Source organism: Candoia aspera, chromosome 4, assembly GCF_035149785.1.
Source record: "Candoia aspera isolate rCanAsp1 chromosome 4, rCanAsp1.hap2, whole genome shotgun sequence".
Classification (NCBI taxonomy): Eukaryota; Metazoa; Chordata; class Lepidosauria; order Squamata; family Boidae; genus Candoia; species Candoia aspera.
Window position 1 is genome coordinate 58,649,592 of NC_086156.1, and position 26,176 is coordinate 58,675,767.

Consider the following 26,176-nt stretch of genomic DNA (forward strand, 5'->3'; position numbering starts at 1 on the left):
TTTTATAGAATGGGTGCTAGTTAATGCATTCAAATAATAATTTCTACAAAAAACTAAAACCATGATATTGTTTCTTTGTTATTTCTCACTCTGATAATTGAAACATCTTGGGAAATAGGGAAATACAAAACCAGGCAAGTTATCTGAATGTACTCTTGTTGCCCTTGTGAAATGTGCAGACTGGACAATTTGTAGTATCACTGATAGCAATATTTTTCATTGTCTGGAAAAACTCTGCCAGATATATCTTGACTGTCTGCATTACAAATGTCAACACATGCATATTCTTGAGGAAAGCTAGGACTTTATTTGCAAACAATTGCATTAGAAACCAATCTATTTTTAAATAGGATTTTGAAGAGTGTCCTATTTTAAAGGTTTGTAATATTTTTCAAGATTACTACTTTCAAGTTCAAGAAGTTCTCTACAAAAGCAAGTTACTACTGGGGTGGTTCAAGGTTGTCCACCTTACTGTTTTTCTGTTTTTATTTATCCAGTATACATAAGAGAGCCTCATTTTTCTGTGCTTTTCTCTTTCCATCCTGCTTTGTTCTATGCTTATGTTGCTCTTCTTCCACTTCTGATTCATATTGTATGGAGCAACTACAAATCCTTTCTCCTCCCTACAGACCTACTTGCAAACTTCAGACTTGGCTGGGACTGCATCAGGATTTAAACTTAGTTTGTTCAGATCTCAAAAATGAAGGCAAGAAGGACACAAAAATATTGCTAGGCCTACCCTTGTACTGTTTCCCCCCATCAGGCAAAGAACTGATTTCCCTTAGCTCTGCTTTCTTTGTGAACATTAGGTTTTCAAAAGACTAAATGTCTTTCCATCTCAGCTCCAAACAGCTTAAATTAATGCATAATATTTTTATTCCTCAGTCCTCCTTAATCCACCCAATAACCCAATTAGATTTGGCTAAGAATATGGGCCAAGCTACACCTAGAGAGCTTCATTTTTGAGCCAGGATTTCTAAATGCTACAGCAAAGGTATGCCGTTGTAATACAACTTGGGCAGTAAAGAAACATGATTGATAAATAAAATTTCACATGCTGATCCTCAAATGCTGGTCAATATGTAGGCTGCATATTAAGAGTACAAGAAGTACATGCTTTATTAGACCTAAAGTCCATATGGTTCACAGTGACTAATCCAATGTCTACAGAAGCCAGGAGCAGAATATGAACACAGAACACATCTGATCATAATGTTCACAACTGGTATTCAGGCATGGTACTTAAAATCCTAATACCAGTATATAGCCAATGTGACAGCCTCAAGAGAATATGATATAATAAAATTATTTATTACTAAACTTGTATGCCACTTGACTCAACAACTGGGCAACTCACAACAAATTACAATAAAACAAAGCTGGCAAGCACAATGAAGCAAGGGGTTTTTTGCTGGGTGAAGGGCCAGGTCTTAATGGCACTTCTGAACAACTGCAGAGTGGGGGCCATCTGGATCTCAGGAGGAACCTCATTCCAAAGGGCAGGTACTGCTTCAGAGAAAGCATGCTTCTGGGGTCCTGAGAGATGACACTGGTAATCGAAGGAACCCAGAGCACACCAACCCTGCAAGATTGAATCAGCCAGGCAGATGTTAGGTGAGACAGTCCCTCGAGTAAGCGAACCCTATGCCATGTAGAATGGATTGACCCATGAAGTCTCAAAAAATATCTTGTTTTGTCACTTTAAAATTGTTTCACAGTGTTGACAGCTTTTATCAGTTGTTTATGGGTGGTAGGTGAAGCCTCTTCTCCCCAAGGACTTAAGATATGAGTAGGCATATTGTTTTTAGTCCTATGCTGGTCGACCACTAATGGTTCAGTGAACTAGGAACATCTGCACCCACCTCACCATATAGCTGATTTAATTTCTATCACACATCTAAAGACAACTAGTTGAACAAAGATAAAAAGATTGGGTGGCAACTTTTTTCCTTTTATGGTTACATTCTCTTGGGGATAATCTGAAACAATCATAGGTGTCGGCCTTACTAGGTAGACCAGACAGGAAACATGACCAGATGAGCTAATTCTACTTTATTGTAAAGCTACATTAACAGAATCTTGCAAGTCTAGAAGTACAATTCTCCCCAGGTCTCCTTTACAGCCTAAGAAACTAGGGAGGGTCTCTTCTGAGCTTCTTGCCCTGCCCACCATCTAGCTGCAGGCTATGTTGTCTCTTATCTGACCTAGGCAGTGTCTCTTGTCCCAGTCTCCCAAGGCCTTTTCCACATACCATTACAATAGGTAAGATGAGCCAAAGGTGGGTCACTGCTTGCTTGCTTGCTTGCTTGCTTGCTTCCTTGATTTCTATAGCCACCCATCTCAGCAAGTGACTTTTATCCCTTGCTCTTTCACCCTGGATACTGGGCTACCAAGAAAGGAACAGGTTAGCCCATCAGTCTGAACTGACGATTTCCTGAGAATCTGTGAAATTAAGGGTTCCATGAAGCCTAAGGGCTGGAACTCCCACACAAAGCACTGTAAAAGAAATCCTCTCTAATGAAAATGGTGGTGTGTTTTTATTTTTTCATTTCAGAAATGCATAGTAGAGGGTAAAATACAATATCCAAGTAAATAATTACATGCACATTAAACTGGAAAGAATGTATAAATACCTGAAAATTAAAGCTATTGGGTCTGTTGGTCCTAGACTTTTTCTTGCTTGCGGCAAAAGATGGCACTCCTCCATTCCATCCACAAAATGTTGTTGAATCTTATTTGGTACAATATCCTCCACTATTTCTGACAATATTCTTGTTTCTGTGGCAAAGGTGGTTCATATGATACACATAACTCTGTCCAGTCTGCAGCCCTCATGGGCTGAAGAAGTAGATTGCTTCATTCTTTCTAATGAATGAAGCCATGATGATGAGATCCCGTATACCATCTAGGATGCAGGTAGATAATCAGAATTTAAGAAATGACCTGAAAACTGAGGCTAAGAAAATTATAACAGGTAAATTAGAAGTAAATCCTGAGACTGTGAAACATATTTTATTTCACAAATAAAACACATCCCCATATACATCCATGGAGAAAATAAAAATAAATCATGCTGTCCTACAAAACCATCACAGTAAGAAAAATACGAAGTCCATTATGAGAACCTAAAGTAGATACAGCTACTCATACAGATACAGCTACTCATACCTACGCCTGTCCTGTTTATTACCTCAAAAAATGTGAAAGCAATACTGAATTTTAGGTAATCAAATTGTTTTGCTGATCACATAAACCAGTTATGTTAATGGCCTTCCCCACATTTCAGTGCTCAAATAAGCTTTGATGAATATATTAAACCAGTATATAAAATAAATTGTATTTGATTTAAATCTTGTTCCTCTGCTCGTTATCCAGAAGCATGTCTAGCAAACTGAATGTGACTTACTTCCAAATAATATAGGACTGCTATCTACCTTAATAGCTACATTAACCAACTTAAAAATCCCATGTCACTGTATTTTAATGCAACATTGTATCAAACTCATACCAGAGAGAGACAAGGTATACACCATGCAGGTTCTTCTGAGCCCTCTGCAACAAGGCTTGTTTTTGCTATTTCTGTTCCTCCTGCTGTTTTACAACCTTCCCAAAACTCTACTGTCCTGCAGTTGGTATTCTGGTAATTATAAAAATGCATTGTTCCTAAAATATACAAAAATAACACAGTCCAAATAAACATATTGTGCTTAATTCAGCGACGCGTGTATATATAGTATAAAAGTTAAAGCTATTTTCACGCAAAGATAGCATATACTGTATAGTAAATCATTATATATCAAAAAGTATTAAAAAGCTATAAAATTAGAAAACTGCATAGGATACAGTTTGCTTCAGAGTAGAAACAGTTCATTTTCTGCAAAACTCACTAGTAACATTTGGAAGGGAATATGCAAATAAAGAGAAATCCAGAATATATTTTGGTAATAGCTCTTTTATAAGTTCTCTTGGAGTACTACACATATAATAATGCAGAGTTTCAGGAGTTACAGGCTTATACCATATTTGCCTTTCTGGGAAACGTATAAAAGATGGTGCTTGTACCCTTTCAAGAACAAAATTGGCATCTTCTTCCAGTCTGCCATAGGATCCAATGAAATCATACTTTATAGCACAGGGTTGACACAAGTTGTAGATAGGCATCCAATGTTCATTCATTTTTTCTGTGTCTTCATCTATGAGATACTGGAGAAATTCGGAAAAGGTGACATCATCGCCCATGCTTTTTCCAGGGTTTTTCCTATATCTTTTGACTATTTCCACACCATATTTTAATTGGTATTCTTTAATCTCACCAAATTTATTCCTATAAGCAGACAAAAGTCTTTCCATCGGGTCTCTGACAAATATAAATTTGAAATAGTGGTTTAGCCGGTAACGAATCTCATCTGGCTTCATGTCACTTAAGAAAACTAAATCCCTTTTGTGATCCATTTTAAGTTTAACATCTACATTCTCCAATGTGCCATCTAAAACCTTCAGAATTCGTTTCCAGTTGGAGCAAGCCACTTTGGGAACATAACAGTATAAAAAGCGGTGTTTGTCACTAACCAGAATATGTTTGAGCACTGTCCTCCTTTGGCCTGCTGACAGGTCCCAAATGGTGCGAGGCATGTTTTTTTGTCTGCACATGGTACGGATTGTCCTATTTCGGATGTCCTGCAGCACTTGGTAATCCACATCTCCTGCTGTTCTCCTGCTGCCTGTTCTTCTCCAGAATAGCTCTCTGTTAGAGGGGTGGAGGGGGAGAGGCTTCACTTCAGCCAAAATTCCCTTCTCAATCATGAGGAGTAGGCCACTGGACGCCACAATCACACCAAACATCAACATGGAAGGCAGCAGCATAGTGCCACTGGTACCACGTGGGCGGGTCTTGGCAGACAATGTGGTCCGACGCACAGAAGGCACCCCCATCTCTTTGCGTCTTGTCACTAGAGGCACAAGGGGCTGCGGAAACATGGCCTGGAAGCTCAGATGGTGGCAGCACAAACTTGAGGCAGACTATGCTTTTGCCACTGACGTTGCTTTGGACGGATTGGAGGCAAAGGGCCCTGGCTGTATATCAAAAGTGCTGTTGGCAGCCCCCTTGATTAGCCCAGCCCAGTCCAGCTCGACAGACGTCTTCTGCGGAGCAACAGTAGGGCCCCACAGCTGGTGAACTCGTGTATTCCATGAGACAAAAGAAAGAAAAGGTTCCTGCAGGGCAGCTGCCGAAAAAGACCGGATGGGCTGATTTCTTTGTAAAGCCAGGAAGGGCGGCCGCCGGCAGTGACGGCTTAGCAGGGAGGGCCTGTTCCTATAACTGGAGCCTCCCCTCCCCCTCCCCTTTCCCTTGTAGCTGCTGCATCTGCAGAGTTCCTGGAAAGAACATTCAGGGTACAGTGAGTGAGCAGGCGAAGCACAGCTTATACCCAAAACAGCCGCCTCCCTCCTTTCAATCATAAATAGAGATAATTCACATGACAGAAACTATGCAACTCTTTTGTGTGGGGGGGGGGGAGAGGGGAGGAAGGAACAAGAGCAAAAACACATTTTAAGTGAGCAATTCTGAATGTCAACAAGTCCTCAGCCTAATATACTGTTTGCAAATTCAGTCCTCTGTCATATCAGCAATCTTTTGGTGAGATAATCTGCTTATGTACTTACAATTGGTTATTGTTACACAAAGACATTACTATTTCATCTGTGAAATGTCTGTACCAAGCAAATCACACTATAGCTTAGCTCAGTGTGTGGATCCAGCATTTGTATGGGCATAGGTTGCTGTTAATGGGACACAGTTATGTAGGGTATTATTGAATGGAATTCACTGAGTTCAAATAGCCATTTGGAAATGTAATGTTATACTGTATATACCATAACCTGCCAGCAATGCCCTCTGGATTCTACATAGGACAAATGGGACAAGCTTTGTACAAAAGAATTAATGGATACAAGTTTGACTATCAGGACCCAAAATAAGGACAAAGAAATATCAGAGGATGCTCCATAGCAGGCTTCAGAGTGATTGCTTTAATAAAGCAGGATTTTAACAGACCATTTAGGGAGAAATTATTGCATTCAAAAGGTTTCAGGCAACCTTAGAAGGTCTCAACAAACACAATGGGTTTTTAACATGTTACAATTGTTAATTGGTAAGGTACTTGTAATCTGTCTCACATGTAAGCTGCATCTGCATAACCTACCTGTCTTCCTTTCCTCTTCCCTATCTTTCCCTTCCCTACCTCACCCCAGTTTAAATCCTACATCAGCCTAGCCATTCTATGCATCTAATGAAGTAAATTGCAGCTCATGAAAGCTTATGCCTTTTAATAAAATTTGTTAGTTGGAAAAGGTGCTACTAGATTCCTGATGTTTTGCCACCATAGACTAACACGTCCTACAGAAGAAACTAGTGTAATTCAGTTATTGTTCCACACTGTACATTATATATATCCTATTCCCTAGATCAAGTATAAGAAAAAAAAATAGTAATTTGGGTGAAGATGTGTGCCTAATATTTCATCTTAGAAATGTATCATTACTGTGCTGGTAAGAGCATAGAACAGTGTTCTTGTGGGAGCCTTCTGAGCAGTCTGGCTGGATGCTTGTGAAATTATCTTTTCCTTGGATCCCTGCTTTGTCAGAATACTGAAATGGCAGAAATAAGTGCTAGGCAGCAGGGAGAACAGGAGGAGAAAATACAAGGGGAACAGTTGGATAAAGAAGCTACGTAAAAAAGCTACAAGGAAGAATCTTGGATTGTAGACTGCTGATAATGGGCATGAAGGAACAACTGCTTCAACACTTGGCATTTCTAAAGTAACACACTTCTGTACATGCTCAGGGACATTCCTCGAATATTTGGAGGTACACTGGGCATTGCTGAGTGAAAAAGAAGCTGCATTCTCCATTTGTTCAAAGATACCTTAATCTTTATCTAGTTTTAGGATCTTAGAGAGACATTTATTGGAGAGAGGAAAGACAGCCTGCACATGTAGAGGAAGTTAGTTCTGGCCTTGAGCAGCAAAATGGTTATTCAGTCCTGGGAAATTAGCCTAGATGGAGTCTCAGAAGAGACCCACCTTGACCTTGTTGTGATTAAAAAGGAGGACAGGCTTTTCTGTTAATTTAGTCTACAACAATAAAATAACATTCCTGGAATTCCTACAGGGTTCTGTTCTTGACTAGACTTACTTTGAAGGGTTGACAGCACATAACCTGGAGCACCTTCAGTTTTACAACTACCATAAGAATTTGAGCATTTTAGACAATTACTATCATCCAGTAGTATCTATCACGCTGGCTTTCAAAAACATTTTAAAAAAGGCAGGCATGCAAGAAACTGAATAAAATCTATCTGGGCAGAAAGGAGATCTAAGCCTATTCCTCATTCAAGGAATTAAATGAATTTGAAAATTTAGGAACAGGGAAAGAACATTCCATTCACATATGAACCGTATTTTTCAGTGATACAGTGTGTGAAACAATGTGATAACGTGCATGCTTGAATTGGAATCTAGGGAAATAGATTGCTCAAGATAAAGAGCACTGAAAAATATTTTCCATTGATTCCTACATCCTTAAAGAGAAATGTATTCTTTGGGAAAGAAACAGTACTGAAATCTAGGTTTTGAAACTAAATGAATACTTGGTTTGATCAAATGGCTTGAGGGTCTGATGTCAGCTGAAATTTGTGACTAAAGGAAGTATGAGAATGGTAAAGAAAAAGCCTAAGAATTCTGAAAAGCAATTCAACCTACCGAGAAGGTTGTTTAAGGTAATAAAGAGCTGAAGAATATGTTTGGAGGATTTACACCATGTTTATAAAAATTAGTCAGCTGGGCAAGTGTCTTGAGGGAGATCTGGAAAGAAGATAGATTGGACACTCTTCAGAGATTGCTTTTGGTAAGAAATATTACAATCCTTTAATACTTTACTCCTGTAATATATATTGTATATATCCGTTACGGCTGAGCTCCAGCCAAGGGAAAACTAAAGCGCCAGAGCATCTTGCTCCTGAGATGGAGACTGTCATATTTTTCAACAAGTCTTCTCCCTCTATTTAGCCAACTGGCATAGAAAGAAGGAAGGGTTGGTATAGGCCACTCCCTGATTGCTATTTCACTGTATATTGAAAGGGTTTTTTTTTTAATGAAGGGAGTTCCCCACTTTTGTACCTCCCCCCACCCCCCGGCCCCAACTTGTTTAGTCTAAAGTCAAGAATTCTGCTGTCTGCCCCTGGTGTGACAGCTAGTTTGGGTGAGGTCATAAGGACAGATTCTGTCAGTCCTTCCAGGTAAACCAGACAAGAAACACGGCCAGATGATCTCCTACTTTATTAAGCTTTTATTAATTGAATTAATTAATTAATTAATTTTATTAAGTTTTTTTTAGGTTACATTAGCAGAATCTTGCAAGCCTGAAAGGACAAATCTCCCACCATCCCTTTTTACTGCCTGCCAAGTTAGGGCAGATCCTTTCTAAGTTTCTTTCTCTGTCCCTTACTCAGTTGTGGGCTCCTCCTCCTTTTATCTGATCATTCCCTAGGCAGCATCTCTCCCCCCCAACCCCTGTCTTCCAAGGTCATTCTCACATTCCATTGCAGATTCTGAAATAGTTATGATAACACTGCAGAGATGCCACCCCCACCTCCAATTAAGAGCTCTCAGCTCATGATGATACATGAGCAGAAAAGAGGTAAGACTTTACCTTAGATATGTCTACAGTATACAGCTATTACAGTTTGCAGTTGACAGCTTTCTTTGCACTAATGGAATTTCTAGTATCTGTAATAAAGCCATCTTATCAAAAACTATCTTCAGCAAAGGATCATCACCTTCTGGTGCTGGAGCTTGAGCACCTCAATGATGCCATGAGCTAAACCGTGAAGGGCCACCCAAGATGGGAAGGTCATGACAGAGAGATCAGACTAAATGCGATCCCTGGGGAAGGTAATGGCAACCCACCCCAGTATTCTTGCCGTGAAAACTAAATGGATCAGTACAACCAGAGATATGTCGGTATACCATTGGAAGATGAGACCCCCAGGTCAGAAGATGGTCAAAATCCTACTGGGGAGGAACAGAGGATGAGTTCAACTAGCCCCAGATGTGATGACGCAGCCAAGACAACTCACTCTGCATAACAAACACTCTCTTCCAACAACCAAAGAGACGGCGTTATACATGGACTTCACCAGATGGACAACACCGAAATCAGATTGACTACATCCTTTGCAGCCAAAGGTGGCGGACATCTATACAGTCGGTAAAAGCAAGACCCAGAGCTGACTGTAGTTCATCACAAACTTCTTATCGCACAATTTAGGATCAGACTAAAGAGATTAGGGAAGACCCACAGATCAGCTAGATATGAGCTCACCAATATTCCTAAGGAATATGCAGTGGAGGTGAAGAATAGATTTAAGGGACTGGACTTAGTAGATAGGGTCCCAGAAGAACTCTGGACAGAAGTCCACAACATTGTTCAAGAGGTGGCAACAAAATACATCCCAAAGAAAGAGAAAACCAAGAAGGCAAAATGGCTGTCTGCTGAGACACTAGAAGTAGCCCAAGAAAGAAGGAAAGCAAAAGGCAACAGTGATAGGGGGAGATATGCCCAATTAAATGCAAAATTCCAGAGGTTAGCCAGAAGAGATAAGGAATTATTTTTAAACAAGTAATGTGCGGAAGTGGAAGAAGACAATAGAATAGGAAGGACAAGAGACCTCTTCCAGAAAATTAGAAACGTCGGAGGTAAATTCCAGGCCAAAATGGGTATGATCAAAAACAAAGATGGCAAGGACCTAACAGAAGAAGAAGAGATCAAGAAAAGGTGGAAAGAATATACGGAAGACCTGTATAGGAAGGATAACAATATCGGGCATAGCTTTGACAGTGTGGTCAGTGAGCTAGAGCCAGACATCCTGAAGAGTGAGGTTGAATGGGCCTTAAGAAGCATTGCTAATAACAAGGCAGCAGGAGACGACAGCATCCCAGCTGAACTGTTCAAAATCTTGCAAGATGATGCTGTCAAGGTAATGCATGCTATATGCCAGCAAATTTGGAAAACACAGGAATGTCCGTCAGATTGGAAAAAATCAACTTATATCCCCATACCAAAAAAGGGAAACACTAAAGAATGTTCAAACTATCGAACAGTGGCACTCATTTCACATGCCAGTAAGGTAATGCTCAAGATCCTGCAAGGTAGACTTCAGCAATTCATGGAGCGAGAATTGCCAGATGTACAAGCTGGGTTTAGAAAAGGCAGAGGAACTAGGGACCAAATTGCCAATATCTGCTGGATAATGGGAAAAGCCAGGGAGTTTCAGAAAAACATCTATTTCTGTTTTATTGACTATTCTAAAGCCTTTGACTGAGTGGACCATAACAAATTGTGGCAAGTTCTTAGTGGTATGGGGATACCAAGTCATCTTGTATGCCTCCTGAGAAATCTGTATAATGACCAAGTAGCAACAGTAAGAACAGACCACGGAACCACGGACTGGTTTAAGATCGGGAAAGGAGTACGGTAGGGTTGTATACTCTCACCCTACCTATTCAACCTGTATGCAGAACACATCATGTGACATGCTGGGCTTGAGGAATCCAAGGCTGGAGTTAAAATTGCTGGAAGAAACATTAACAATCTCAGATATGCAGATGATACCACTTTGATCAGTGAAAGCAAAGAGGAACTGAGGAGCCTTATGATGAAGGTGAAAGAAGAAAATGCAAAAGCTGGCTTGCAGCTAAACCTAAAAAAAAACAGCTTGATTGATAACTGGCAAATAGAGGGAGAAAATGTAGAAGCAGTGAAAGACTTTGTATTTCTAGGTGCGAAGATTACTGCAGATGCTGACTGCAGTCAGGAAATCAGAAGATGCTTAATCCTTGGGAGAAGAGCAATGACAAATCTCGATAAAATAGTTAAGAGCAGAGACATCACATTGACAACAAAGGTCCGCATAGTTAAAGCAATGGTGTTCCCCATAGTAACATATGGCTGCGAGAGCTGGACCATAAGGAAGGCTGAGAGAAGGAAGATCGATGCTTTTGAACTGTGGCGTTGGAGGAAAATTCTGAGAGTGCCTTGGACTGCAAGAAGATCAAACCAGTCCATCCTCCAGGAAATAAAGCCAGACTGCTCACTTGAGGGAATGATATTAAAGGCAAAACTGAAATACATTGGCCACATAATGAGAAGACAGGACACCCTGGAGAAGATGCTGATGCTAGGGAGAGTGGAAGGCAAAAGGAAGAGGGGCCGACCAAGGGCAAGATGGATAGATGATATTCTAGAGGTGATGGATTCATCCCTGGGGGAGCTGGGGGTGTTGACGACCGACAGGAAGCTCTGGCGTGGGCTGGTCCATGAAGTCACGAAGAGTCGGAAGCAACTAAACAAATAAACAACAATCAAAAACGATGTCCTTAAATCTCTGCCTCTAAGTTCTAGTACTGGTTTGGGTACAGCCTGACACCCATCTCCTTTGCTCCTCTTTTTAAAAAATAGGAGGCTTTTCCTGTAAGCAGGGAGATTCTCAAGTCCTCAAACTCTTATCTAACAATATAGACCCTTCCTTTATACATCAGCCCAGATGTTGCTTCTTTCCTTCTGTTTTCTTTTAGGCCCCTTCCTCTCCCAGTCCCTAGAAATGGAAGAGGAGTTTGTCACTGCTTTTATCTCCATTCAACATAAGGGCATCAATTTCTTTGTTTTTAAAAGGTCTGTGTGTTCAACAAAATTGTTGTGGTCTGTAAAATGACCAAGAAAGGAAGAAAGATAAATTATGGGTGAGTACAATCCTAGTGGCCTGAGGAACACAGATGAATATTAAGAACCTCCTAAGTTTTCAGGAGGGCTACCCTACCTAGCCAGCAAGAATCTGGACATCTACTGTATTGTATGGCAGCAAAGACAGAGACAAAATTTTAACCTGTGTTGCCACTTAGTGGTCATCTGAATGTTTGCAGCCCAGATATGGGAACCCTAGTTTTGGGAACCTGACCCTGGTGTACCTACTGAAGAACTGCAATTAAAAAGAAACTCAATACAAAAATTGCAGTCTGTGGACTAATAGGTCTATGATGTCATAATCATTTGGGAGAGGGAAGGGAATGTTGCAGTGTCTCTTTGGTACTGCATTTTTCTATTTTAATTTTTTAAAGTGAAGTCTATACTTCATTTATTTAAACAATTTATATGGCTGCCCATCTCACTGCTATGACTCTGGATGGGGAACAGAAGTTTACAACCAGAAAATGACAAAATAATACAATTGATAAAAAAGATATATAACCACAAAGTATCATGTGCCAGAGGTCCAAACAAAATCATTCCATTTTACCAACAGTAAAACGTAATAACCATAAACAAACCAATTTTGTAATTCCTTTCAACTCAAAGAGGATAATAACATACCTATATTTATTTTTAAGTTCAGTATGGGGCAAATAAAAAAAGTGGCTAAATACAATTCTCCATGATACACAGAGTAGCCTGCATGCGTTATCAGGGACAATTTCTCAGTTTGGACTCAGAACTTTCTGAGAACACACCTTTTTTTTAAATTACCTTTTTGTTCCTACCTGTTTCTCATTCAGAGACTCCTCCACTGTCAGCCTCTTTATTTCTTTTTCTTCTGCTGATTAGGCCGGGGAAAGGGGCTATTCAAGTCGAGCCGTCCTTTCTACAGGATGCTGGTAAAAAGGCAAGAGAAAACCAACCAACCAATCAGATCATATTTCCCTAAGGGAAACCTCTGCTGGGGAAGGGGAATTTTTCCTCAGGCTAATTAAGGGTTAATACCATAAATGTGACCTCTGAAGCACGAAGAAAGGGGAAGTCTGGGTTGAATAAAACGTTTCAGGTTGCAGCTTGATAAGAAAAGAGCAAGGAAGGATGAGGTAGGACAACCTGTTCGAAATCTTTACTGTATGTTGGAATGCAACACCACTAATAAGAAAAGAAAGTTCCTTTGGTGTGTAAGAAAAATTCCAGGCAGCTAATGGCGACAATTACATGGCAAAGATAACTTCCTTAAAATCCTCCCGAGCATCCAGATTGGTTTTCAAAGCACCACGTGGTTCAGCAGAGGCTTATGACTGGTTACTTTTTGCGCGTGCAATGAAGACTTACTAAGGGCAAATTGAGGTGGAAGACGGTTGGTGAGGCTCTTACTGAGAGGACGAAAAGGCGGCTGGCGCCGAAGGTTCCCGCCTTTAATGACTCCGGAATTGTGTCGTCCGTGGACTTTGATTGGCCTTAGAGATGTGAGGATTTAATTGTAAATAAGTGACTGAGATTGGGGCTGTCGCTATAGGAGCGGTTGGCATCTCCAGGAGTTTCATTTTGCGTTTTATCCGGGCTCCGTTGTGAGGAAGAACGGTATGCGCTTTTTCAATCCTTTTCTGATTGGGACAGGTGAACTCAAGGGGGTGCCTTCCTTGGTAGTCGGAGAGAGGGATCGTTTCGCTGACGAAACCGGGATTGCGCGGTTGTTAATGGTTCTAGTATTCTGTGGAGCCATCCACAAAGTGCCTTTATTTCCTTTACCCATGGTTAACTGAGTAGGGGTCTGTTTGGTTAACTCACTTTTGGGATTAGCACAGCACAGTGAATTATACACTAACCACATGACTGCTTGCCCAACGTTCTCGGCTAAAGGGTGGTTGACTTTTCTGATTCAGTTTGTCCTAGGTGTGAACTCCAGGAGCCTTCCTACAATTTGGATGACCCTGTCTTGGATAAATCACATTGAACATAGGGCTGCTAAAGCTTCATTTTAGTCACGAATGCCAGATCATGACTGAATGCATAATTTAGTTCATAGGGATGTGACTCTCAGTTGAAGATAAAAAAATTATCCCACAAGTAATTGCGTTCCAGCTATTGCTGCAGTCCCAAACATACTTACAGATATTACTCTGTCTTTGATTGTGCAATTATGTGTAGGATTGCATTGTAAAACGTTGCTACTTTTAAAATAATTCCTGTAGTGAGACGCTTTTTGCCCTAATGTATATTTTTTTCTACATCCCTAGGAATTTCCTTTTCAGAGTGAACGGTGTTTACATGGACTAATGATTGACTAATATGGCCTATAGAAGGGAAGGAAATCAAGAACAGCTTCTCTCTTCCATCATTTCAACTGTGAATTCGCATAAGTCTCCAGCATGTGCCAGTCAAGCTCATAGAATATGTATGGTGTCTGATTTTTTTTACCCAAACATGGGAGGAGTGGAAAGCCATATTTACCAGTTGTCACAGTGCCTAATTGAAAGAGGACACAAAGTTATTGTGGTAACTCATGCTTATGAAGATCGCAAAGGAATTCGATACCTGACCAATGGACTGAAAGTCTACTATTTACCGTTAAGAGTAATGTACAACCAATCTACAGCCACTACTCTTTTCCACAGTCTGCCTCTGCTCAGGTATATATTTATACGAGAAGGAATCACCATTGTCCATGCACATAGTTCATTTTCTGCTATGGCTCATGATGCACTGTTCCACGCTAAGACAATGCAGCTACGGACAGTTTTTACAGACCATTCACTTTTTGGATTTGCTGATGTCAGTTCAGTGCTTACAAATAAACTCTTGACTGTATCGCTATGTGATACAAACCACATAATATGTGTTTCTTACACAAGCAAAGAGAATACTGTGTTAAGAGCAGCGCTTAATCCAGAAATAGTTTCTGTCATCCCTAATGCTGTTGATCCTACTGACTTCACTCCAGATGCATCTAGACGTGACAACAACACAGTAACTGTTGTTGTGGTTAGCAGACTTGTATATAGAAAAGGTAATGAGGTTGGAAGGGTAAGATGGATTTAAATGTTTCTTCTTTGAAATCTTGTTTATGGATCAGAAATCACCTGTACTGATTTTGCATTTTAAATATAATTAAATGTTTTGCAGAGCCAGTTTGGTGTAGTGGTTAAGGCACTGGGCTAGAAGCCAGGAGCCTGTAAGTTCTAGTCCTGCCTTAGGCACAAAACCAGCTGGGTGACTTTGGGCCAGTCACTGTCTCTCAGCCCTAGGAAGAAGGCAATGAAAAACCACGAAAAACCTTGCCAAGAAAACTGCAGGGACTTGTCCAGGCAGTCTCCAAGAATTGGACCCAATTGAACAGATTACAAAAAAAAAACCTTTGGAGATTTTAGTGTAGGACTAAGACAATTAAAATCTTCACTGAGTGAAGCTAGATAATGTTGCACCTTTGCCTTCCTCAGGTTAACCTTTTCTGCAGGTTTGTGATTATGAGACTAGAATATTTGAAGGAGACAGATGTACATTGCTGAGTGCTCTGGAGGAAGGTACACTGTAAGTTAGGGTCAATGTATTTTTTTACACTAAGGGTAACAGCAAGGGTTACTTTCCCAAAAATGAGTAGGGCCATGTCAGAATCCGATTTGATTGAATATAATAAAAAATGAAATTAAAACTATTAAATTAATTAAATACAGTTAATGGTTATTTGTGTATTAAAGTTTCCTTCCTATTGCATTAAAAATTACAGTTTAGTGACAGTGTTCAGGGGGCTCTGGACAATGCGTATAAGTTTGCACATCATGCTGGACTGGACTGGGATTGGCAACATGACATCCTACACAATTAAAAGTGATCACTGACTTCCAAAATTAAAATGATATCTTGCATGATATCTTGAGATTTGGGACATTTTAAGTGTTTAAATGATAAACACTTTTTTTTTAATATAATGCAAGGTGGTACTTTTACCTGAAAAGGTTGCTGACCATTGTTTTGGAGTTCCAGGGTGTATATTCTGATCTAGATGAAATGATGAAGAGTGATACTGAAAATAAGAAATAGATTACTTTTTGTAAGACTAACTGCTGCCTAAGAATAGGCTATACAGGCAGTTTATACAGAAAGACTAGTGTGTAACAGATGTTGAAAAAATTGAAACTCCACAGAGGTCCTTCAGCAGTATATAACATCTTTTGGAATTCTGTCCTTGAAGGTCAATTACAACCATGTAATAATATAATCTTGGTTTAATAAATCATTAAGGATTCTAACACTTTAATAATTGTACTTTGTTTTTGAAATTCTGAAATACTAACTTTAGTGGTGGAATGCTTCATATGAAAAATGACTATTTAATAATCATCTTTATATAAAACTGAATCTAAATATTTTGCCTTTAGGTATAGATTTACTTAGTGGCATAATTCCTGAGCTATGTCAGAAGTATCCAGATTTACATTTCTTAGTTGGAGGAGAAGGACCAAAAAGAATTGTATTAGAAGAAGTACGGGAAAGATATCAGCTACATGAGAGGTATGTATCTTGTATTTTATTTTAATATAGCTATATTAAAGATTTAGGGAAATGAAGAAAGTAGGATGATGATTTATAGAATGTATAATATTGTTTTGCTTATACTTGCATACCCATCATGTTATTCCATTTCAAAAGTGCAGAAAAGGTGTAAGAAATAGTAAGTAAAAAAACTTAAGGCATGAGAAAAGAAAAAAAGTTATGGCCAAATCTAGTTTATACCAGCTGGATTCACTATACCTCTGCATACCTTTCTGTGATTTCATACTCAGTTTGGAAACATGCTATAGTTTTCTGCAATAAACTTGCCCTGAGATTATAGCCTTGATTGTGGTAATGTTAAATTAGCTAGTAAAATGTTTGATATATTGTTTTATGAAATATTTCTTTGGAGATGTCTGTCTTTTCTGTGGATGAAACTCTGTGCTCACTGGTGGCAAGTCTATATGGAAAAGGGATTAGAGAATGAATTGGATCATCCCTAGCTATACTGGCTTTTATGATTCTCAAACTATGTTTTAATTGCTTTCTTATGATATTTTGAGTAGTTTAGCATGCCACGTTTTTTTCTTAGATGGTTATATATTTTTTCTTATCTCCATGTTCAGGAGGGCATCTCCTGAATATTTTCAATATGGAAATGCAGATGAATACAGCTCTAATACTGAAATAACTTTATGAATAACTTAGAAATAGCAACTATAAAGCATTAACAGAAATTAGTTTAAATGATAAAGTTTGAAAGATATTTCTCTTGATCATTCTTTCTAATATTTATTACTTAGAAAATATATGAAATATTATTGGTGAAACTATCAAGAGAGCTACAGTGCCATATGTAGATAATGTTTGGATAATCTTAGAACTCACTTGCAGATCACTTTGTTTATCTATACTTGACTACTGAACAATTGCAAAATAGCTGAACCAGTGTTTAACATTTTAGGCTTCTCTGAGGACAAGAGTTCAAAGAATTGAAAATTGATTTAAAAATGTGACTAAATGTGCAAACCTTTGTAAAGCATTATGTAACTTGTTTTGTACTTGGTGTAATCCAAATAAAATTAAAGGCTTTGAACATTCATTGGTATTGATAGCATAAGTAGTTTATTTATAATCTAGTTCTAGTGCATTCAGAGATAATTGCAAGTGTTTATCTTGGACTGTGACTTTGTTAATTGACAAAAATACTTTTATGAACATTGCCTTTTTTTAAACTTGTTTCCCATAACTGTATATAGAGTCCGTCTTCTAGGAGCCTTAGAACATCAGGAAGTTAGAAATGTCTTGGTTCAAGGACATATTTTTCTTAACACCTCTCTCACAGAAGCATTTTGTATGGCAATTGTGGAAGCTGCCAGTTGTGGTTTACAGGTAAAACTTTTCCTCATTCAAAGAGATTAAATGGATCATTTTCTTAAGGATGTAATATTAAAAACTACAGTGATAAACACAAAATCGATATAACACCTCCATGCCAAGAGCTTCACTGTTTGCCAGTTGGCTTCTGGGTACAATTCAAGGTGCTGGTTGTTACCTTTAAAGTCATACATGATTCAGGGCCTTGGTATCTGCAGGACCATCTTCTCCCAGTAACATCTGTCTATGTGATACGATCTCGTAGGGCAGGCTCTTTATATGTGCCCTTGATCAGAGACTGCTGTCTTCAGGGGCCAAGGAAGAATGGCTTCTTAGTTAACCCCCATCCCCCTCAACATGGCCAGTTCTCTATAACTATCCCTTCTGAGGAAGAAAATTACTCTTTTGAGTATGTCTGACTTCATGTAATTATTTATATTATTATAACACATAATTTGTTTTAAATTTAATGTGTATTATTTTAAATCCTATTTATGTGTTAGGGAGTTGTATACTGCTCAGAGTTGGCTGACTGGAGTGCCCTGCAAATAGATAAATTTACTGCCCTTATCAGTGGGAAAGATTACATTTAGTTTGAGGTAAAGTAATATATTTTAACTGTACCTCTCAAGTAAAAATCTGTGAAGAATAGTACTTGTAGTGTTCTCTATAGAAATATTCTCTAAAATGGGAACACATGAGGCTTATGGGTGAGGTCTAATGGTGAACTAGACATCCCTGAAGGAGCAGGGACTGTATTTCGGCAGAGGTCGGCCACCAGTCAGTGAATTCTGGTCAGCAGAGTCTCTCTGGACAAGGAGAGGTCATGAGATCGCTCACCTGCACTCCGGATAGCTGCTCTTTCTGAGGAGACCGCAGGAATTGTGGTTTTTGTGGTCAGCTTGTGAGTTGAATGGCTGGGAGTTGAAGGATTTCAATCGTATTCACAACCACAGTGCACCCTGCAATGGACGTAAGGTTCGCAAAAGTCTTTCTTAACCACTATTGGATGTAATCAATTTAAAATTAAAGAGAGATCTTCCATTCGGCAGAATAAGAGAAAACCACTTGGTCAGTCAACCGTCTTTCTGGATCAAAGAAAGTGAAAAAAATAATGTTTTAAAGGATTTTAAATTACTAGCAAAAAGCTTATCAAGGATTTGATGTAAGTTTAAATGGATAAAGAGTACAGTAATTTTGAAGGATTAATTTTTAGGGAAACTGCTTTTAAAAATATTGGAACTAAATAGGCAAATTGGACTTTTGTGGGAATGTTGTTTGTTTAATATTAAAGAATGTAGACAATTGGTGGATTTTACAAAACAAAGATGATAAAGGTAATATGAGACAGACTGTATGACTGTAACTACAGAGTGTCAAATGAGACTGAAGTATTAAGGACATAGGAAGTCAAAATAGAAAAAAAGGGGGGAACCTGCCTTTTATTTTTTCCCTTGTAATTGAGACAAATTTGGTATGCTAGCAGGTTTTAAGACTAATAATAAGAAGACGATGTTAACAAAAAATATGAAAATAGAGGATCAAACAGAACTAATGAAGAAAACTGGTTTTAAGATTGAGAAAAAAGTAAAATATTTGGGTATCGCTGTGACAAGTATGAATTGTATGTTATTTCAAAATAATTATGTTAAGATATGGAATGAAATTAAAAAGAATATGCTAAGATGTGATAAAGTACAGTTGTCACTATTGGGAAGAATTTCTATGATAAAGATGAATGTTCTGCTTAGAATGATGTTCTTGTTTCAGACAATACCTGTTTTGACAACTGATGCACAATTTAAGCAATAGCAAAAAGATATGTCTAAGTTTTTATGGCAAGAATAAAAGCCACAAGTTAAATAGAAGGTGTTACCTTTTTAGTTGTTTAAATGAAACATAAACTATTATATAGCATCAGTATTTATATTTTTGAGGTTTAAATTCCCTAGCTAAAGCATAATAATTTATCTGTTATTGCAGGTGGTGAGTACAAAAGTTGGTGGGATTCCTGAGGTACTCCCAGATGATTTTATAATCTTGTGTGAACCTTCAGTGAAATCTCTCTGTAGTGGATTGGAAAAAGCTATTAGCCAACTGAAGTCAGGATCATTGCTGGCTCCAGAAATTATGCATGACAAAGTTAGAGCATTCTATACGTGGAGAAATGTTGCAAAAAGAACTGAAAAAGTAGGTGAACTTTCTTGTCTGGAAACTCTTCAAAGTGGAAGCGGAATAGCTTTATAAATATATTACTTAGTTTATATGATATCTTTGATTACCTGATTATTTTCCAAAAAATCATTATTTTGATAGTATAATGGCAGCAGTAATGAAAATATATTCATCTGAGAAAAACTTCATGTCTTCTAATAGTTTATCTCATTGTGGAACTTCCATTATATTGATACCTTTATACATTTAAGCTGCAGCCAGCTAGTATCTTACATGTAGGGCATTTGGCATGCCAGCATAAGTATAGGCAAGGGACTTACCGATGAGTGCTGCACTAGCTTACTTGGCAAATTGTTGCCAGTAGCAGTTTGCTGATTTCTTCATACCCTCTGATATTCCAGCCTCCTTTCTATGGGCTAGCTATCCAGTATATCTTGTTTCTTTTAAAAGATGCTTGGTGGCCTGTTAAGATTGGAGGTATCACACATGGGTAGGAGACATTTCTTCCACAGCCCTTTGCTTTGAAAAAATAATCTTTGGGAGCCAAAACCATGAACAATGGATACTCCTGCTGCTGCAAAAGTTATTCCCCTTCATGGGTTGTTCCTACTATCTGGCTGTATGTCTGGAGATTTGATGGGAGAGTTACCATCATCTGATTAATTCATTGTCCAAGTTCATTTGTAACTGCAGGTTCTCTCCTGTAATTACAGTCTAATGATCACAAACTTGTAATCATAATCCAGTTTGGATTACATGCCAAACCCAACCATATTATGGATGGGCAATACATGAAATTACTTGAATGGCAAATTTTGGGAATCAGGAAATTATTGTAGGAAAATGTCTGAAATATAAGGGAACCTTTTGCCAAAAAGAGTTCTTCTGTCTGACTCCTTTGGATATACCGAAGGATATACCCAAGTCTATTCTTGTATTACATTTACAATATATTCAGTATTAAGAATGGATGTCTTTGGAGTTAAGGCAATCTACATATTGCAGGCAAACCTAATATATGTATTTTTCTTCCCCCAGGTGTACAACAGAGTGGCAAGTGAAACTGTATTGCCAGTGGGCAAACGACTTGACAGACTCATCACTCATTGTGGTCCAGTGACTGGTTGCATTTTTGCTCTTCTGGCTATGCTCAGCTTTCTTTTTCTGATATTTCTGAAGTGGCTGATGCCAGATGATCTTATTGATACTGCAATAGATGCCACAGGGCTAAATGGAGCATGGACTAGAAAATATTTCCGCAATAAAAATAAAAAAGAAAACACTACAAACTCTTAAAGGTGCTAAAAAGTGGAAGAAAAGGTTCCATTCTCCTACTATTATGCATTTGTTGTTAAATTTACATTTATCAAACAAAAATGCTTATAAGTCATTGGGCAGCTTTCAGTAATGAATGGAAAGAAACTCAGTAAGAAGTTCTACCTCAGCATAAATCTAAACTGATTTAGGGAAGACATTTTTTCCAAGATGTGCTGCAAAATATGTTCACATTTATTTCAGCTTTAAGTTCTTATACATACATGGAATATCATTATGTCCATTAATGAAAGAGGACATCTGGGGAAGAAAGGGGAAAAATAGGTGAGTAGGTAGATCTTTTGTCAATTTTTTAGAGCTTTTCCTGTTTTTAATTTCTCTTGCACCATCATAATGCACTTAAAAATTGTATGGGAAAAAGCAATATATGTTCTGTTCTAGTATAATACAAGAAAATACCTGACTTTTAAGTGTGGATCCCAGGTCTGCTTGTTGAGTTGGTATGATCAGCTGAAATTGAGAAATGCACACCCTGTGAGGTTGGGAGAATATTCTCTTCGTTTAGGCATCTAATGCTTATTTTTAGTAGTTTGAAAACATATATAGGTGACATATTCTGGTTTCTTTGCTGCCAATACTTTTGCAGCTTTTGGAAGAAGATTCTTACTGGTCTTTCAGTCTACTTTTTATTAGTCAGTTGAGACATAATGAAAAAACAGGGTCTTTCTACATGAATAAGGCCCAGCATCAGGTTCATCTATTATGTCCTACTTTCTTTTCTTTTGCTTCTACTTCCATTTTTAAATAAAATTCCCATAATATGTATTTGTTAAAACTCACTACAATCAAATTATCCATACTTCCATGACAAGGTTCCTTATTTAAAGTAAAAACAGATGCTTCCATCTTTACTATATATGTCTTCTCCCATCTGAACAATTTTGTTTGCAGTATTTTATTTCTACTGTTCAAACATCAGAAAACATGAAGAGAGCTGTCATTTTCTTTTACCCTATCATAATTATTTTGAGAAGGAAAAAATCCTCAGAAGGTATTAAGCAGTCAGAATTATGTACATCTAAGATTTGAAATTTCTAATTTTTGTGTTCATCATTATAAAAAACAAAGAAAACTTAAACACTCCCATTTTTTAACGAGAGAGTAATCTTTTTATTTGAAAGCATTTACAAAGATCTGAAAATGTTTTGAGAAAGAAAATCTAGGACAAATACACAGTTTTCCAACACCAGGTTGCCAATGCCAGTGGAGTATGAAGAGAACATAGATACTGTAGACATGCAGTAGAACTTGTGTCAATATTCTTAGGTGTCTCCTAGTAAACTGAATTGATACCATCTTTGGAGGAATATTAGTCATAATCCTGAACTAGTTGACAATTTATTTGGCATAATGTTATTTTCAAAAAAGAGAAGAGTAATTTAGGCAGCAATTTGGATTGTTACTTCAAACCCTGGCAAGTACAATCTCATTGTATGTGCAGCCATGGTTTCTTGGCTATAGAAAACAAAGATTTTGCCTATAAATTGAACATTCAGGCTAAATCATGGTTAGTCTATGAAAATATTTCACAATAAAATTAATTTCACTTTTTCTATTTCACACATATATGATACTGCTATTTTGGAAGTTACAAAATTAGATAATTCTAAAATCTTTGCAAGGTAGAACTTCAATTCTTTAATAGATTCATAACAGTTTTGGAATATAAGAATATAAGAAATATTCTTGCTTACACCACTGATTGCATCAAATATTCTACCGTGATGGAAAAGTAGTTTTGCTATATTAAATCAAAGATTCAGGTTTTTCTACAGATAAAACTGTTTTTAATACTCTGTTGGTGTGTTGGTAAATGATTATTTACAAATAACGATTTACCATGAAAAAATAAGTGGCAACAAATTTGTTACGCCATGGCCTTTTAAAAAAAAAAATCATTTCTAAGTACTATCTCACCTTAGTCTTACTGGAAGCATTTAAGAAGTTTTACAAAAAACCATTTTGAAACTGTCTGTTAAGTGGTATATACTGATGATCTATAGTTATAATTTTAACTATATAATTTTAATCATCATAAAGTATTTCAGCATTTTGCCAAATTTTGTATGGCACATTACATTAGGTATAGGTTAAAAATGTAATTTACAAATGCTTCCACAATACAATTTAAATTTTAAAAAATGCTTCTACTGACAAAAAGTAAGCTCAAGGTATATGTACAGCCGAAACCCGAAGTGGAACTGTTCCCTTGAAAATTGACTTGAAAGTAAACCCAATTTAATTCCAGATGAACTGTTTTAAGCCTCTGAGAATAAATACAAAAGTTACTTTTAGAACCTATAACATGTAAGAATCAGAAAATTGTTACTTAATTTACTAATGATTGTGAAATCTATTTATTTGCTTTTCTAAATGAAAGTAGCTTCTGCTACTAATTGGGAAAGGTAAGAAGGAACAATGCTTTTTCATGGATAAATGGTTGAAAGCATATCTTTTGCACTAAAAAGCTATTGATTTTCATTTCCAAAAGAGTTACTTGGGAATCCATGCCACAGTGCATTAGAAAGCCTGATATTCAGAGTCTCCTGTTCGTGAACAGTGCAAGTCTGATAACAAGAGGACTATTGAAGTATATTTATAAAGTGGCTTTTTAAACTGGAATGAGCCCCAGCTGGAGGTTCATGTAATACTTCAAATACCTGGATATGCCTGAATTGTGCAAAATTTTGGAAAGAGAAGCTCCTCAGATTGGTGGAATTTTCCTCACCTCATCATTTCCGACACAGGTGGAGCTATATACGTGTAAAAACTCTGATTCATATTGGATTTATATACTGCTCTTCCATTGCTTGCTGCATCACTCAGATTTAGAAAAAATGTTTTATTTTAAATGTTTTCATATGTAACTCTAAGGAGGGTAAGCCTTTTCTGCTTGATTAGTGCTCCAAGTTTCTTGCTTTTGTATGCAACACCAGGCAACATACTCACAGTGCATATTTTATGGAGCTGATGGTCCTGGGTGGGAGAATCCCAAATACTAAAACGGTCATTAAAATACAGAAACACTGTGTTCAAGTAATTTTGTGTGTAGTAGAATTCTTCAATACAGTATTGTTCAGTCTGGCATGGAAAATTTTAGCATTTCTAAAAGATTTCCAGTGTCCCTTAACAATTTATTTTATGTCTCCCCACATCCTATTTGTGGGCTGCGTCATCAGTACCCAAAAAATAAATATTTTTTTACAAACACTTTCCTTTGTCTTGATACTTTCATTGTATACCTGCTTTTTGGTAGGGTTTTTAAAACCCCTTTTTTGCCGCCAACAATGAGGCTGATTAGTCCTGTGTGACTTTTTGTTGTTCCTGGGTTTAGGCCAGAATGCAAAAAGTAAAGTATTCTGAAGACAATCTGCTATGACTCTTTTAGGTAAAGTACAGTGCTTTCTTTAAGCAAACAGTACTCAAGCTACCTATTAATGGAGGTCAAAAGGTTTTATTCCCTTACTTCCCCAAACAAGAAACAAGGTTATAACGATTCACTATCACCATTTCTCACACCTCTAAATATTTGAAAAGTAAATTGGCAAAAGTGAGCAAGTTAGCTGCATGAATTCATCACTTTTTTTTTAACCATGTACCATAAGTGATGCTGTTTGGATTTTTGCACTATTGGAGAATTCACCTTACAGGAACTTCCTTCTTAGTAAACCTAGGTGTTATAATAGTGATTTTAAAAAGGGTACTAACTGTAAGAATAAGTTCAGAGCCATTTGTCTTGAATTTACTTCCTTGCTACTTTCCTTCAACCTCCCTCCTATCCCCCCAGATAGGAAGGACTGAATTCTGAGAAACTCTTCACTGTGAATCATCAGTGTTAAAACTAATTACTTCTGATGTTCTCCTTACCTGGTAAAGTTAGGACAAACTACAGTATCTATTTCTAGCACCAGAAAGCTAGAAGTGTGGTATATGGACCACTTGAAAGCATCTCCCTTATGTCCTAAAATCACTGCTGAGTGGGTGGAGCTACACATTGGAGGTACTGTATGCTTGTTTCTTTGTTTGCACTGGGGGTTTAAAGTCAAAGCAATTGCCATAAACCTTTGCAGATGCTTAAGGTATATTTTTTGTTCCTTAAAACTTTTGAGCCTCCTTCCCCAAATGGGCCTAGGCTCCATCAATTTTCACAGTGCAGGAAGCTCTGGTGTGGGCTGGTCCATGAAGTCACAAAGAGTTGGAAGCGACTGAACGAATAAACAACAAAAAGCCTTTTACATATTGCAAAGCCTCATGCAGACCTCCTATCAGTGGAAATTGTGTATTACTGATTTACTTCAGCATACACTCTGTTTCTGAATCGCTGTTGAAGTTTTGGAAGCCAGATTTGGATTTAATTGACTGCTGATATAATGTACTTTAAGGGTACTGAAGTTACAGATACTACTGATATTTGCTCTAAGCAGACAGGTCCAAGTTTTGGAGTAAGTTTGTATAGATTTGCAATTTAAGGAAGCATTGCATTAAAAAGTGAAGAATAATCTCATACTTTACTTCAAAAGAATTTTGCTATCATTAATTTCTGTTTTCTGAGGAAAACTCTTAACCCTCAATTATTTTTATGAAAATGTGCAAAATAAAAGCAGATTCTCTGCAAGGCTAAGATGGCATATGTGAATACCTTGGAGTTCAGCAAGAACATATATCCCAAACTCTCTTAACTCATAACTAATGCTGGAAAAACATAACAAAAGGAAGAGCAGAATCAGTTCTAGTTAAGGGAGAGGTTTTATCTATCAGTATAGCAAGGCCCATGAGTAGCATGGCTTCTCGTATTCTTTCCAACTCCTTTACCAGTAGTACCCATAGGAAGCATTAATATTCTGTCTAATGCAGGGTTTCTCAACCAGGGTTCTTGGGAACCCTAGGGTTCCATGAGAGGCCACTAGGGGTTCCCTGGGACATCACAATTTGTTTAAAAAATTATTTCAAATTCAGGCAACTTCACATTAAAGAGGTAAGTTTCACT

The 26,176-nt window shown here is 37.7% G+C and overlaps 2 protein-coding genes across 2 annotated transcripts; one reads left to right on the top strand and one right to left on the bottom strand.

Annotated features, from left to right (window-relative positions):
* Positions 1 to 2,583: 2,583 nt before the first annotated feature.
* CHST14 (carbohydrate sulfotransferase 14) lies at positions 2,584 to 5,401 on the bottom strand. Its single transcript, XM_063304211.1, has one exon. It carries the CDS (start codon positions 4,975 to 4,977, stop codon positions 3,868 to 3,870), a length of 1,110 nt encoding a protein of 369 aa, XP_063160281.1. The 5' UTR covers positions 4,978 to 5,401; the 3' UTR covers positions 2,584 to 3,867.
* Positions 5,402 to 14,054: 8,653 nt separating this feature from the next.
* On the top strand, positions 14,055 to 24,399 carry PIGA (phosphatidylinositol glycan anchor biosynthesis class A). Its single transcript, XM_063304212.1, has 5 exons — positions 14,055 to 14,818; positions 16,188 to 16,320; positions 17,562 to 17,694; positions 19,663 to 19,869; positions 20,893 to 24,399. Exons 1-5 carry the CDS (start codon positions 14,101 to 14,103, stop codon positions 21,148 to 21,150), a joined length of 1,449 nt encoding a protein of 482 aa, XP_063160282.1. The 5' UTR covers positions 14,055 to 14,100; the 3' UTR covers positions 21,151 to 24,399.
* Positions 24,400 to 26,176: the final 1,777 nt, after the last annotated feature.